The 17,082-nt window shown below is 34.5% G+C and overlaps 1 protein-coding gene across 2 annotated transcripts in view; it reads right to left on the reverse strand.

The window, feature by feature from the left end:
- The window catches only part of TRMT1L (tRNA methyltransferase 1 like), a 37,048-nt gene that overhangs the window by 14,019 nt on the left and 5,947 nt on the right, over positions 1-17,082 (reverse strand). For both annotated transcript variants that reach the window (XM_069546291.1, XM_069546290.1), the window contains 8 exons: positions 15,993-16,106; positions 12,538-12,602; positions 10,837-10,966; positions 9,327-9,450; positions 8,771-8,850; positions 4,122-4,371; positions 3,506-3,718; positions 1,963-2,153 (listed from right to left, as the gene is read on the reverse strand). In XM_069546291.1, coding sequence (XP_069402392.1) covers positions 1,963-2,153; positions 3,506-3,718; positions 4,122-4,371; positions 8,771-8,850; positions 9,327-9,450; positions 10,837-10,966; positions 12,538-12,602; positions 15,993-16,106 — 1,167 coding nt within the window. The remainder of the gene's footprint in view (positions 1-1,962; positions 2,154-3,505; positions 3,719-4,121; positions 4,372-8,770; positions 8,851-9,326; positions 9,451-10,836; positions 10,967-12,537; positions 12,603-15,992; positions 16,107-17,082) is intronic.

Here is a 17,082-nt window from a genome sequence, read left to right on the forward strand (position 1 = left end):
AGCCAAGTGGATTCTATAACCTTTCTGACTCTGTTGCATTTAAACCAAGATTAGGATGGTGGCCTGGGCATTTAGAGTTGGCTTCTCTTATTCCAAATCTTTAGAAATGACAGAAAAATATATTTTTGTGAATAATTCCTAAATACTGCTAGAAAATAAGATAAGTCATCATACGTCCCAATCATTCAGTACTTGCTAAAAGCTTATAAGCTGAGAGAGTACTACTGGAAGAAAACCATTCCGGAGGGAATAGCTATTAAAGGCAGAAATAGCCTAGGGGCTATATGAAGCTAAAAAGCAAAGATGAATGCTACTAGAGTAGCTCTAGGACAACTGTTAAAGGGATTGGTTAGAAAACTGTACTTGAAAAGGCTGATTACATGACTCCTTTAATCCATGATTAGCAGGTTACAGAAGATATCTGTATCCAGTTTGAAGTGATAAAGATTTAGGTTGGAGAAGCAAAATAGTGCCCCAAATCTGATTAAAAAAAAACAAACAAAAAAAACAATTACCTCTGGCCCTAAGAAGTTCTGAATTCCAAGGAGGATGAACACAAAGAGACTCACTGAGACATATTATAACCAAACTGCTGAAAGCTACAAAAAGAATCTTGAAAACACTAAGTATCAAGTACAAGGGAACAACAATACAACTAACTTTTAATCAGAAATAATAGAAGCCAAAAAGCACTGTAACGATACAGTCAAAGTGCTGATTGGTACTTTGACTGATAAGTGATAGGTATCCCAGCTTCATGCACAAATCTGAAAGCACCAGAGAGAACTCAAACAAAGGAATATAACGGCATGCCCTCCATTCCTACTATCAGTTAACACTAGCAGAAGTACTTGGACAGAAGAGCATGGTGGGTTCAAAACCACATCTCCTCCTTAATTCAATGTGGTCAAGATAAACTACCAACTGGTTTATTTATTTATCTTGCATTAAGCAATAAAAGGATCCAGTGTCAGAACACTCTGAAAATAGAGCTCTGAGAAGTGACTGCCTTAACAGATATTAAACAACACTAAAAGGAGTAGAAGTGAATGAATGCATGAACTTCCAACCACTGGAACAGAACAGAAAATCCAAAAAGAAATTCAAATCCATGTGGAATTTTAGTATAAGATAAACATGGTATTCTCAAATAAGTGGACAAGAGGTGACCTAGTCAATAAAACATAACCTCTGAATAATTTAGGATTGGAAAGCTTTTTCCAACTACAGACAAAATACAGAGTACATTAAGCGTCTGATTAATTTTACAACAGAAACAATAAAAAATGTCTGCATGAAAAAATAAAAAAAGATGCAAACACAAGTGACAAAATGAGAAAAAATATCTGCAACTATTGTATCATACCACGAGGGTTAAATTCTACTATATAAAGAGTTCCTAAAAATCCACATTTCAAAAATGCTAAGAAGCTAACAGAAAACAACGGGCAACTGTTTCCATGTCCCAGAAAAGCAAATTAGAAACAGCTTGATGAGGGCACATGCCACATCTTTTTCCTTTGAGTCCCCAGGCCTGGCATATAGTAGAGGCTCAATAAATATTTACTGGATGAGTTTTATAACTGATGGCTTTTATAGTCAGTCAGAAACATGACCATTATTTTTATAAAATTAATGATTTGAAACATCCCAAACAAAGAAGTAATCTGACTTAATGTTCCTAAAATTAGTGACAGTGGAAACTAAGTTATTTCTAGACGTTTCAACAGAAGGCATGGCTAGAGAGCATAAATTATAATGAGTAAATGACTTTAATGAACTCACACGAATGTCTTGTCTGTTGATGAAAGGAAATCCAGTATAGGAAATAAAGTTAGCACTGTAATCTTTAAAATCAAAGGACAACAATATGTATAAATTAGGGATGTGATAAAGGCTTATTCATTGGAGGCTTACACACAAATTCAACACAATATTCAGTCAGAAGAAACTTGCATTTACCTTCTACCATATTACCATCCTTCTGAAAAATTCTCTCTTCACACCACTGACAATGGATTAGGTACTGAATCTTCTTGGCTGTTTCATCTGCAGAAGTTGGCCCCCTCAAAACTCTCACAACAACCAACACAAAATGTTCCAGAGCCACTGCAAACAGTACTTCTATGCCTTTGTTACATCGGGCTGCAGCTCTGGAAAAAAATTTTTTAAGTTGTTTTGGGAGCTTATCATTTTACTTTGTTTGGCATTATATTGACCATATTAACTTGGACAGTACATACACTATGGAAGGGTTATGGGAAAATAAGAAAAATTTAACTCTTTGTAGCAGTGGTTTTAAAAGATATATAAAAAAGTGGCTATAAAAGATATATACTATATACTATACCTTTTATACAAACTGAAACACAGGAAATTACAGGATGCTTGGCAGGCTTCTAGGAATTACACATGTTCCTTTCTGATATCTTCTCAATATTCTTTGGTTTCTAATGTCACTTTGTTTCTTGTCATCACAACCATCTTTCTTTCTTTTTACCTACTTTTTTCTACAAAAGCTTCTTCCAAACAATGTATGCTTACTGAGTACTAAATACATGCAGGGAAGTATGCTAGCTGCTGAACAGCTGGTTAAAAATGAATAAGCAAAGTCCTTGCCATTATTACATTTATATACTTTTGTATTAAATTCTACTTGATACACCATTTATGTACTCAGTTTTCCCTCTACAGTTGTACACTAACTTAGTCTGTATGTACTGCTTTGAATTTGCTGTTACATTATAAACATTTTAAAGTATGTACAGTAGGTCCTTGGCATGTATCAAGTGAACATCAGAGGTTTTAGTTATTTAGGAATAATCCTAAAGGTCTATGAAGTCTAATAATCTGTATTTTTGCTGAGGTAAGAATTTCAGTCTAAATGCTGTGAAACTGGTGCTGGCATTGGTGACAGCGCGGCTGTAAGGATCTGTAATCTTAATATTCATTGAGATTGTATATTACTATTCCTCTAGCATAACTTTATGCATAAAATGGGTGCTCAAAGTCTTCCTTGCTTCAATTGTTTAGAAAGTCTGATGAGAAACAGAACTTTTTGTTTTACAGGTGAGATCATTTCACAGAATCAAATTTATAAGCCATCATTTTTTTCAAACTATATAAATAAAGATAAGATGAAATGGACATTAATAATGATCATTTCTAAATCTAAGATCAATTTTTGCTTTCTCTTTTTGTGGTGCTACTACCCTATATCTACCCTATGTTTGTTGAAACAAAATGATTTGAAGTTAACTTTCATTTTTTCTTTCTTACTACTTTATTTAAATAACATTTTAAAATGGAGATTAAACTATTTTAGGCACAAGCTTTTAAATAAAATTCTAGCATACAACATAAGAGTTCCAAAAAAATCAAGATCACATATACAAAATACAGAATTTGTATTTTGTGCATATTTTGAAGAATGAAATAAGCACTTCTTGTAATATTATTTCTTTCTATCATATACTTAGACATACAAAGGTTGGCCATTTGGTACCTTGCCACTGCAGCTACAACAATTCTTGCAGCTAGCTCCTTGTAATATTCAGTTCGGACAATATTACAGCCGTAGTGACGCCGGGCAACGTGTTGTGCCTTGGCATATAAAGAACTGATATCTGTAGAAGTCACTGACACTATGCCAAGGTTTCTTATATTTCTGAATGCCGAATCAAGATAGTTCACAGATGTTCCAAAAGGATCTAGGTGTCTAAAATCAGAAAGAATATGGATATATTTAAAATCATACTAGTATCCAAAATCATACCATTGCCGTATTTCTAATGATAAAGTTCCATGGATTCAAAAGTACTTCATAAATCTATTTTAAAAACATTAACTATGGTTTTAAAGTAAGCAATAAAAGGATCACATTCCATCTTAGACATGTGAAAATAAAACATTCTTAGAGAAAAGTTATCATGCCCAGGCATTTTACTTCAAATGCTAGAAAGTGCTCTCATGGCATTCCTTAAGCCAATGCCAAAATAGTGTATTAATTTAAATAAATAAACAATGACAAACTACCTTAATTTTTAACAGCCCCCTCTCTACCCCACCTCTCATCAAATCCAAGTCAGTTTAGAAAGTGACAGAAAAAATTTTTCACTTACATGAAATCAAAAGATCTCAAATGCATTAGTACATTGGCATCCATTTTGGTCACCTTAATATTACCAAGGTTTTCCTCTCCTTCTTCCAGAATATCTTCCCTTTCTTCCTTTTCCTTACTGTCCACAACCACTTTCAATTTGTTTAAATGGCAGTTCTCCTGAATCAACGTCACAGAGTTTTCATTCAAATCATTAATTGTAACCTTGACTGCATTTCCAAGATGTTTTGCCCATTGTAATCCCATTATCCCTTAGGAGAAATTGGAAGAAAAATGGGTTTTTAAATTATAAAGAGTAAAAACTATAATAAAAATGAAGAATATAATTTTTTAAATAACAGAAATAAATGTTTCAAAATCTTAGTATTTTCAAAAGTAATTCTTATTCAACTTTCTCACTGAAATGCCTCTTAAGAAGATTTACCACAAGAAAATGTATCCTGCAGATTTCCATTAATAGTTCTTAAAAAACTGTTCTGTAGTCCATGTTCAAATAAAATACCTATGTATATTCTTTATTTAGGGTTTAATAGGATTTTTTTTTCCTTTCTTCTTACAATGGAATACTTTTTTTTCAAACAAAATCTTACAGAGAAATCCAATGTACAGTGTGAGTAAGAGTGGGGTTTCTCTACTTGAAAAGAAATTGAGAAGCTGGAATTCGTCCTGCTGCAGCTTATTTTAATACACGAAAATATGAAAACAACTTTCCTGGACGAATGCTTTTCAAATACTGCACGATAGCATCATTGTGAATGAAAAACAACCTTGTATGTGTAAGCAAATGATCAAGAGGAATTGAGACCAAGAGGGCGCTCTCACAGGTTTTCTATACCTGCTGGATTTGAGTCATAAGGGACATTCACTGCAAAATGGAAGATGGTGACACAAGCCTAGCCAACACGGAGTAAAAAAGCCCCGATTTACTGGAAGTGCTGACCATCTGCATACATGTGCCTCCTTAATGTAAAAAATTAACATCTACTATGTGCCATTGTCTTTACATTTATTTTCCTATTCTTAAGATAAGCTTGTGAAGTTCTAATATCTACATTTTAGAGATGGGGAAACAAGCAAAATGACTGCTATGAGCTTTATTTAAGTTTACAAAGGCACATTAAAAAGAAAAGATCTTCCTAAACAATAATTTTAATGTTTCAGGTTAAAAAAGAGGAGTCGTTCATTGCAGTATTATTTATAAGAGCCAAGACATGGACATAACTGAAGTATCCATCGATGGATGAATGAAGAAAGAACATGTGGTATATATACACCCAACAGAATACTATTCAGCCATAAACAGAAGGCAGTCCTGCCATTTCAGACAACACAATGGACCTTGAAAGTATTACACTAAGTGAAATAAGTCAGAGAAAGACAAATACCATATGATTTAAATTAAACATGGAATCTGAAAAAAAAAAAAAAAACCCAAATCACAGAAATGGAGATCATATTTGAGGCTGCCAGAGGAGGAGACTGGAGGCCTGGGAGAACTGAGTGAATGTAGTCAAAGGGGACAAACTTGCAGTTATAACAGAAAGATGTTCTGGGGATAAAATGTACAGGAGGGAAATTACAGTTCACAATACTATTTATTTGAAACTGTCTAAGCGAGCAGATCTCATCAGAAAGGGGAAAAAAATCTATAACCATGTGAAGAGATGGATTTAAACTTTTTTGATCGTTTTACAATACATGCATATAGTTGATCATTATGTTGTATACCTAAAGCATATACAGTGTTATATATGTTGACTATATCTCAACAAAACTAGAGGGGGGAAAAAGGAAAATAAAATGACTCCACTGTTAAGAAACATATATAGTATCCAGCGTAGGTATGCTGCTGCATGCTAAGTCACTTCAGTCATGTCTGACTCCATGAGACTGTGGACTGTAGCCCACTAGGCTCCTCTGTCCATGGGATTTTCCAGGCAAGAATACTGGAGTGGGTTCAAATCTCTCCTCCAAGGGATCTTCCTGACCCAGGAATTGAACCCACATCTCTTATGTCTCTTGCACTGGCAGGTGCGTTCTTTACCACTAAAGCCACCTGGGATAGACATTTAATAAACATTACTGAATGTAAAACACAAGGGTGGGGGAAGATTGTGTGAGGGAAAATGGTGGGAAATAAATCTGGAAAAGTAGACTGTTATCAGATTATGGAGGATATTAAATTGCAATCTGAGAAGTCGAACTCTAGGCAATTAAGATGCATGACTTTTCTGACTGAAAAGCAACATGATCAATTCAGTGTTTCAGAGCAAAAGTTGTTTGGCAATGGCATGCAAGACAGATTAGACAGATATAATTGCTAAAAATCATTCTATTGGTGGATATGGAATGAAAAAGAGTATGAGTCACAATACAAATGAAAAATTAGAACAGATCCATAGTTGAGTGTGGGGATAGTGGTGGGAAAAGGAGTAATAAAAAAATGATTCATATTTAAAATTTGACTGGCTCAGAGGATGTGATCACCTTAGAATCATTACTTCATCACTTTTACCATTTCTACACTGAGACATTACTAATGATGATGATAGTAGTAGTAGTAATAATACAACGATGATACTGAATACTTTTACAGCATTTGCTATATACCAGATACTGTTCTAATTTCTTTACATGTATTAATTTCCTTAATCTTTACATTATTTTAAGGTAGGTACCTTCTTTTGGATAGATAAAGCAAATTAAAGCATAATTTTCTGTGGCTAGACAGCTGGCATGTTATAAAGCTGGGGTTTGAATGCAGTCAGTCTGACTCCACAGTCCATGCTTCCAACCACTACTTCTCTCTGAGGTGAGGAACTTAAGCAGAGCTAGGTCGTGCTTTCATCCTATCGGTACAAACTTCGCAAGAATACACTCCTATAACTTTTAAGAAGAAAAACTTGGATAGGGTACAAGCGGCTTTTTAGAAATTTTCTACATTTTCCAATCTTTTCTATACTGTTATGTCCTTTGGGAAAAATGTTCTCAGTCTTTAAAATTTCACCATAATATCTCATTGCCTAATACGTAGGCAATGTTTACTGCAACACACACACACACACGAAAAATGTTCTCAGTCTTTAAAATTTCACCATAATATCTCATTGCCTAATACGTAGGCAATGGTTACTGCAACACACACACACACACACACACACACACACACACATCAACCAAACACCAAGTGCTTACTGACTGCTGCAAACAAGTATTCTTGCAAAAAAAAAAAATCCTGTCTGAATATGACCAAACCTGAACATACAACTACCAATTCACAGAAACAGAGGAATATCTTATATGAACCATGACGACACAATCAGCAAAAATCTAGACTGTGGGAAACTCTAAAGGACAAATGACCTCTTATATCAACAAATAATTATCACACATACACAAAAAATGATGAAAAGGAATATAGGTTAAAAAGAGTCTTGAGATCTATCAAACAACTGAAATATATAGTCTTTAGATTCTGACTTAAATTTTTAAAAAATTATGAAATAATTAGGTCTATCTAAACATTTGATGACATTAAAGAATTATTCTTAATTTTTTAGGTGTGATATGGTATATGGGTTTTAATTTTGAAAAAGTCCTTATCTTTTACAAGTTTCCCTCACGGCTCAGTTGGTAAACAATCCACCTACAATGCAGGAGACCCCAGTTTGATTCCTGGGTCGGGAAGATCTGCTGGAGAAGGGAGGTTACCCACTCCAGTATTCTTGGGCTTCCCTTATGGCTCAGCTGGTAAAGAATCTGCCCACAATGCAGGAGACCTGGGTTCTACCCCTGGGTTGGGAAGATCCCCTGGAGAAGGGAAAGGCTACCCACTCCCTTATTCTGGCCTAGAGAATTCCATGGACTCAGTCCATGGGGTCGCAAAGAGTTGGACATAACTGAGCGACTTTCACTTCACTATCTTTTACAGATCCCATGGAAATATTTACAGATCAAATGATGTATCTGTTATTTGCTTCAAAATAAAGGAGACAGAAGAGTACAGGGCAATGAGTTATGAGGGAAAGTGCACAGGAAAACAGATAAGACTGAGTGATGGAATATAAAGGAATTCACTTATACACTCTAGTTTTGTATATATTTGAAAATTTTCCACAATAAAAAATTTGCCTTGCATTTTTTTAATATAAAAATACTTTTGTTTGATATGATATCCATATACATTTCCTAAGAAAAGATACTGTACAGGAAGTCTAGCAAGTATGCACAAACTTCCAATTATAAGATAAATAAGTACTAGGGATGAAATGTACAACATGATGATTAAATATAGGTAATACTTGTATAGAGGAAAGTTAAGAAGATAAATTCTAAGAGTTCTCATCACAAGGAGAAACTTTTTTTTCTTCTTACTTATCTATATGAGATGATGGATATTAGCTGAACCTATTGTATATGTAAACCAAACCATCCTGCTCTGCACCTTAATTAGACTTGTACACCCATACGGTAATGTATGCCAATTCCTTCTCAATAAAACTGGAAAAAAAACCTCTTGAGGTGCATATGATATAAACAAACCCTTAGTTCTCAAAGTGGCTAAACAACAACAAGGAAAAAATAAAGGGAAAGAAAAGATACTGTACAGATTTGATAAAGTGAGGTTCCAAAAAAAGCTTTATCACTTACCAGTTGCTCCAAAGGCATCTAGACATTCCAAAGGTTTTCGCTCCTTAGCCAGAGCAGCCAGTGTACAGAATATCAGCTGCCTAGAAGAAGGATAATAATCTGAAATAATTTTACTGTACCATGGTTTCATCATTGTGGATTTTAAGAACAGTGAGAAAGTGTTCCTATTTACTGTACAAACTACTTCGAAAAGAGAAACATATTCCTTACTTAATACTATAAGAACTAAAAACCTGTGAAATTAAACTATTAGTCAAATTGCATTCTATTAACAAGTATTTACTATGAACAATGATTTTATTTAAAAAACTTGGCACAGGCCCATCAGTCTGTTCCTTTAATTTTATATAAAGTTAGACCTACTTTACTCCGAGAAAAAAATCGGTTTGGCAGAAAAATACAACAATCATTCTGAGAAAATGCTAAAATAAACCATTTTCATTCCATATCTACTTTTAAATTTCAATATATTAGAACAAAAAGATTAAGAGAAGGTACATTGTAATGAATTGAAGCATCTGAAGCATTCTATAACCCTTTTTTAAATTTATCTTACCGATTCAGTTTCATTTTGGGATTAAAATAAGAATCTGTTTTCTGAGGTACAGAATAGTTAGGACAAACTTGTACATCTGTGTCTGCCTCTTTCAGAATTTCTTTAGGTGGTTTAGCAGCAGAAGCTAAAATTAAGGAAAAAAAAAAGATTTCCAGTGAAATAGAAAATAATTATAAATATCAAGAACAACATAAAAAATAACCTTCCTTTATAATAGTTTCATGCTAATGAAATCAACTGAGTAGATGTCAAAAAAATCACCGAAAATTGATCTACAGAGCACTGACTACGGAAAAGAGCAGCATTTCATTAAGTATTTGGTGAATTAAAGTTTATCAGTTTAAAATCTTAACTGTCTGGCACATCAATGTATCTGTACACCTAAGTATGGACGATTACCCTAAGATCATGCCAAATGCTAAAATAACCTTTATTCATCAAACGCTATATTGTGTTTATAGAGGCTGGTTGCTAAACACATATTTTATTATGGTTTAAATGTTAGAAAATTAACCTGTGTGGTTACGTTCCATTAGCTAGCATGGATGACTAAGAGTCACTCTATTTCCTGAACATGCTTGACTTCAGAATATTTTTGTGATTTTAAATCACAAATTATATTCCAACAGCTATAAGCTAATGTATAAAACAATTATTCTACTTTTAATATACATTAGAATCATTCTCCTATAAACTCATGAAATATTGATATATTTGTGTGAATATATTTTAATTATTTAAGAAAAGAGATATAATATGTGGAGGGGAATAATTGAGATTATTTATGTTTGGATTTCTTGATCAAATTATAATCAGAATGTTAACTAAATGAAAACTATATTTCTCTTTCTACAATGCCACATAAAAGTAATCTTTCCTACTGTTATGTTACATATCTTTCTGTATTCACCTAAGTGTCAAGTCACATATCTCACAAGATTAGCCTTTCTCAAACCAGGTTCTGTGAGAAAATTAAGCCCTTTAAATAATTATTTCACTACTTTTTTCAATACTTAAAAGAATGGTCCAGAGTACCATTCTAGATGTATTCAATACACATAATGGATGAATTAGGGCAGAAAGGCTTAATTCTTGAGAAGGAACAGCCTCAGTATTAATAAGCTACTAATAACTTGATATCACTCAGGACTATAAATAGTCTTTATGTATCACTCTGCCTCCTTTTTCCAGTGTTTTTCAACAACAAGTATAACACAGTTACTGGTACAGGAGCCATCAGTAATAAAATTCTATTATCTTTCATTAAGATAACTACATTTACTGGGCATCAGCTGTTTTTTTCTACCATGTATTAAATACATCTGTTAAACTGAGACCAGTTTATACTGTTGGGAGTCTCACAGAAAGAAAACAACACTGGATGGATTAGCAGTTAACTAAATGATTTGGTTAAGTCACAGTGTTCTATCTGTCTGATGTCTAAAAATAATAATTAGACCACTGTTTAAGGATTTACTTATTAACATGTTAATGAGATTGCTTAACTCACCAGCAATATACCTGGATTTAGTCTCTCCTTTGTTCACATGGCGCCTGACATGTCCTAGCATATCTGTCCTTCTGGTGATTGTTGCTGAACAAATGATACAATGATAATGGGCGCCCATTTTACTGGATATCTATCAAACAGAGTATTTAATTTAAATACATAAAAAAGTTACTAAGACAATGAAATAAAAGTTTATTTAAGGTTGTGAATTTAAGTATGTTAGAAGATAGTATTCATTTTGCCACGGGACTCTGAAAGGATCTTTACTTCCTTACCTATATTTAGATCTGCTTTTTAATGTTACAATAGGTCACAAGTTTAATTTGTTAGTTTTTTCTCATTCATTCAATCCACAAGTAACTGTACCCTTATCTTCTATAAGCAACACTTATAAATGGTACGATACTAGCAGCAGTGTGTTGGCAGACGTATAACTGTCTCTCCAGGAAAATAAGGCCCTTATTTGTAGCGTCTGCAGGTCTGTGATCTAAACACTCTACCACAGCCAATGTCAAGCTCCAAATGTGACATTTCAAGCTACCCATGTGACATCACTGAATGTGAATTAGGGAAGAGATGTGCAGTATCACAGCAGAGAACACTGCCACCATGCAGATACAGTACATATACACAAATAACGCATGAGCACAGATGTAGTAAAATAACTGGGAAGCAGTGAGTTGTGAGTATTCATTACCTTTGTTTTTAATATAATTTATTTACTTGTAAGTTCACATTTTTAAATTTTTGATGATGGCCACATTTAACAATTGGCCCTTCAGATTTCTGGAAATCTGAGCTAGTGCTAGCACACTCCTAAGTGTTAAAGACAGAATAAAAATTATTTTTCCAAGTAAAAAGTTCTCACTTTTTAGTTTCTTATTTAGTTATGAACAAGAAAACTTCCAGTAGCTCTTTCCTGCTTATGATGACGTCTTACTCTTTACTCGAGATCACAGGGCAAGGACAGAACAGTCAAGAACATTCCACAATTTATGGCATTGTGGTTATCATACTCTAAATACCTTAGATAGGGTTAGTGGACCAAGCATTATCCTGACAAAGTATACTTAAGAAATGTTTTTCTCCCCCAGTACTTTACTTTTTGTGTGTGGCCTGAAAGGAAAATTTACTAATGATTTATTAAGCTAATATGCATTCAAGATAATGTTACTATAAAATATTTTATAATTTGTATTCCCCAAAGGTTAAATGTATCCTAATACAAACACATGTACTTTTTAAAGTTACTGAGATTTCAGAAGTGTCTTCATTCTGTCCTTTGACAAATTAAGAGAGCACAGGGAGGATGAGTATGAATCAACACATGTTATGACACTTAGTAAACCACAGAAATTAAAAGTTCTTATTCCATGACCAAAATTTATTTTGAAAGAAAAAAAGTGCTTTCTATTTAAATTCTCCATTTCAAAATTAGTATGTGGGTTAATTTTCCTTTCGAACATATAATAGCAGGTGATCTGACTGAAATTAAAAACTATAAAATGAAAAGTTCAATACAGTAACAATTTTCATACATTTCTTATTTTTCCTACTATGGTAATCTGAAAGCCCTTGAAAACAAAATCTTAAAGTAAGTCTCATTGCTGAATATACACATTTTAGTCTTAAAGCAAGTAAAAACCGTACTTCCTTTAGAGATAGCTAAATCTAAAAATAACAAATCTAACGTGTGATTACCTGTTCTCCAATAATGTTTGGTTTCACCGGTCGACAAGGTAAGTGACAGATGCACATCCGGTAACCTAGAATGAAGAACTGCTGCTTGTCTTATCACTGCTCATCAAAAGTTCAATTATTATTAAAATTACTACCAAATTTTATAAGAATAATGGGGATTATTCTTGTATTTGTAATGTCATAATTTATCTGAATGAGACCACCTTAGTTTTATACATTTGTTATATATGACACGGTATAAAAACATATACAAGAGATCTAGGTTCAGAATATGGTTGTTCCAAAAACATCTGCTATCTTGCATTCGTCATGTAGCTTCTTTGGAACTCAGTTTTATCATCTACTTTTTGCCATCTTGACTTTGTCTCAGCTTCATCTTCTTGCCTTATGCTGCATTTACTATTACACAGCCTCTTCTTCATCAATGATACGGCACTTAGTTCTCTTCGTGTCCTTGCTACTTAATCTTTACAGATCCTCTTCCCTCTCTCATACTCTAAAATGTAGGTTTTCTGTATGATGGATCTGCTACATAAATTTTTTCTCACTTCCTGACTAACTTGAATGCCTTTCATGATTGCGACTATCTCCCCTATGAGAAGGAATTCCAAATTATAGCTCTACTATCAACTCATTCCTGAGGGCCAGATCTCTACTTCCAATTGCCCATTCAAGACATGTAAGTGGTTATTTCAAAACCTATTGTCAAGGACTTCCCTACTGATGTAAAGGATAAGAATCTGCCCACGGATCCACGGAAAACGGGTTCAATCCCTGGCCCAGTAAGATTGCACATGCTACAGAGCAACTAAGTCTGTGCACTACAATTTCTTAGCCTAAGCTCTAGAGCCCAGGTGCCGCAACTCCTGAAGCCCATGCTTCTAGACCCTGGGCTCCACAACAAGAGAAGCCACGGAACGGCAACAAGAAGCCCACACATTGCAACAGAGTGGCCCTGCGCACAGCAATGAAGACCCAGTGTAACCAAAAAACGTTAAAAAACAAAACCTACTGTCAAGGACTAAACTTTTCACTTGACTCTTGAACCAGGTTTCTTTTTTCACTTTTTTAATGAATAATAAAGCCTTCCAGTTACTCCTAACTCAAAAACTGTATACTTATCTCTAACTTCCTTCTTCTCATACTTCTAGTTCGGTTCACTTTACATCCAATCATTTTTCTTAGCTGTATATGTTGAAGTGTCTCAGGACTCAGACCTTGGACCATTTCCTTTTCTACCTATATGTACTCTTAAGGTCATTCCATCCAGACTTTCAGCTTTAAATACCATCTATATTCTGATAACTCCCAAATATGTATCTCTAGCCCAAACCTTTCCAGGTTTATGTGCCCTCCAGGCTGCCTCCACTAGGTGCATCTCAACAGCTGTATGGCTAAATCTGAAGACATGTTCTTCTTTCTCACATCTAATGCAGTCTTCTCCAGTTAGGTAAGGCATTCTTATTTTGTCCTTCATCTCATTTCTATTCCTTCAGCAGATCTTATTCAACATATTTGCCAACTACTTTGAAGCCTGTTCACAAAGACAAAAGCTATCATATTCCCCATCTACCAGATCACCATCATGTGAAAGAACGCAACAGCCTAAAGAACATGACAGTAAAGAAATACCATGAACCATCAAACAGAAGAGAATAACTTGGAGGAGAGAGACCAAAGATTAAACAATGGCTTAAACCATGCAATTACTTGGTTTAATTATCTTTGTAATTAAAATGAGATCTTTTTTTGTTAAGAAGTCAATATGGTTTACTATACATTCTTATAAATAATAAAACATAAGATAGTATGACTTCTGAATTAGTTTCTAATTCACTTTTTCTCTAAGTAACTAGTGATAACCTTTTACCAATACTATAACACTAAGAAAATAGCTCTGGTCTAGTTCTGGCTTCTTTTTGGGGTGTCTTATAATGACTATTTTATTCAGTCTGGTTTAAACTCCAGATAACCACATTTCAGTAAGTATACTTGCATAATGATATACAAATTTAAGTATATACATGTTTAGGGTTTTTTGGGGGGAGGGGAGTATTTTTGTTTTTATCATATATATTGCTATTTTCGGGCTTCCCTGGTGGCTCAGACAGTAAAGCGTCTGTCTGCAATGCAGGAGACCTGGGTTCAATCCCTGGGTTGGGAAGATCCCCTGGAAAAGGAAATGGCAGCCCACTCCAGTATTCTTGCCTGGAAAATTCCATGGATCGTGGAGCCTGGTAGGCTACCATCCATGGGGTCCCAAAGAGTCGGACACGACTGAGTGGCTTCACTTTCATTGCTATTTTCAGTTTACCATGAAAATCCTTCCAAGCAAGCTAGTATAGATCTAATACACTCTTCTCAATGGCTGCATAATATTTCATGGTCTGTACCATAATTTATTCAATCATCTCTGATTTTTAGTTCCAAGTTTTTGTTTCTAAGCACATGCTGCAGTGAACATTCTTGCACATCTCTGTCTATTGCTTCCTTGACTCTTAGCAGAGGGAGTGCCTGGTGGAAAAATATTTAAAATTTCTTAAATGTTGCTAAATTTCTTTCTTAAAAAAAGGCTATAATATATCATCCATTGGAGAAGGAAATGGCAACCCACTCCAGTATTCTTGCCTGGGAAGTCCCATGGACCAAGGAGCCTGGCAGGTTACAGTCCATGGGGTCACAAAGAATCGGACATGACTAAGTAACTAAACACATATAATCCATAATTCACTACCTCGGATCTAACAATAAATCACTCTTCCTAGGAAGTCTTTTAACTTGGTAAAATCGTGTTTTTTGTCCTACAACTTCATTCATTTCTTCATTTGAATCCTCTTGTTAAACTTACTCCCTCAAATTGTGCCATTTTTGTCACTGTTGTAACTGCTTTTTCCCTCATTTCCATTTATCCAGAGTAGAGAAAGGCTCTGATTTTTATTTTGAATATTTATATCTCACCATTATTCCAAAAACTCTCATTAACTCTGCTTATTTTTAAGTCAGCAGCAGGGAAAAAAAGAGATGTTATCTTCTCTTTTCCAATATTTATACCAATTATTTTCTTGTTTTATTTTTATTATACCTTCAAAACTATTACTGGAGTTAATATTAATCATAGTTAATTAAAAACTGTAGTTGTTCTAATAAAAAAAGGAAAAGTAAAACTTATGGAAACATGGTTCAGTAAGTAATGTGGACCTTCAGGGCCAAGCCAAGTACCCAGCACAGAACAGATACTTAATAATGGTTTGCCAAACTAAACACTGGCATCATAAATATCTACTGCCTATAGAACTATGTGGTCTTTTATTAATAAATACATTAAAAGATGGGCATTATATCCTTCATAATTTTAAACTGAAGATACTTGATTATGTTGTCAGTAAAATTCCAAAACTAGTACAAAATCCTGAATTTCATTTACATCACTTTTTAGTAAGCACAAAAATACAAACCTTCAAATTCAACGGAGACTTTCCAGTGTAAATTCTGAAGGTGACGATGAAGCTTATGACTATTACAAGCTCTGAATTTCTCCTTGGGGCACAATGGACAAGCCTGTTTGTTTCCTGTTAATGAAAAAAGAACCAATAAAGCAGAGAATATACCAGCTATTCATGCTTAAATTTGGCTACAAAAGAAGTTAACAGGGGACCCTTTCTCACCCTTGCCTCTCAAAACACACACACACCCCTTAGATAACATCTTTCTTAACATTTATTAAGGTGAAGTCATTCTTGCCTCAGCAGGTACTTAACAATAATTGTTTTAGGACACGGTCAGTCACTGATTTTTACCCCAAAACTCTCCTCTCTGTGGCGAGCTGATATCCCTATTACCACCGGATATGGAGAGGATGAGGAAATGATAAACTACATGATATCACCCCAGGCAAAATGCCTTCCAGAAAGAATGTCGTTCTGCACTTTGGGCAGGGGAAAAGGCAGCTGTTGTCACACTTATAGAGGGAGAGGAGCTAGACAGACAAAAGTATCAGCTCTGATATTCTACTCTAGCAGCAACTAAAACGGCTAACATGTGGAATTAGAAAAATGAAAGAAGGAAGGGGTAGACTGGATGCAATACTCTGTATCCTGTTACAGTGGCTTTGGGCTTCCCTGGTGGCTTAGATGGTGAAGAATCCACCTGCAATGTGGGAGATGTGGGTTTGATCTCTGGGTTGGGAAGAGTCCCTGGAGGAAGGCCTGGCAATCCATTTCAATATTCTTGCCTGAAGAATCCCATGGACAGAGGAGCCTGGCAGGCTCCAGTCCATGGGGTCACAAAAGGTCGGATATGACTGACTAAGCACACAGCACACACTCTATTACTGAATTTGTTAAATTCTTCCTTATTAACATATTCTTAAAAAGACTATGGATCATCAAATGGAAGTTTCATTTAATTAGAAATGTAATGTATCTTAATAAAAACTTTAGTAGTACTAAAAAAACTCAAATCAGGTTCAAATCAATAAAACATACAGAAACAGTAACTGAATTTTTAAAAAATTTATTTGACTGTACCAGGGTGTTTTTGTTTTGA

The sequence above is a fragment of the Ovis canadensis genome, chromosome 12 (assembly GCF_042477335.2).
Source record: "Ovis canadensis isolate MfBH-ARS-UI-01 breed Bighorn chromosome 12, ARS-UI_OviCan_v2, whole genome shotgun sequence".
Taxonomy (NCBI): domain Eukaryota; kingdom Metazoa; phylum Chordata; class Mammalia; order Artiodactyla; family Bovidae; genus Ovis; species Ovis canadensis.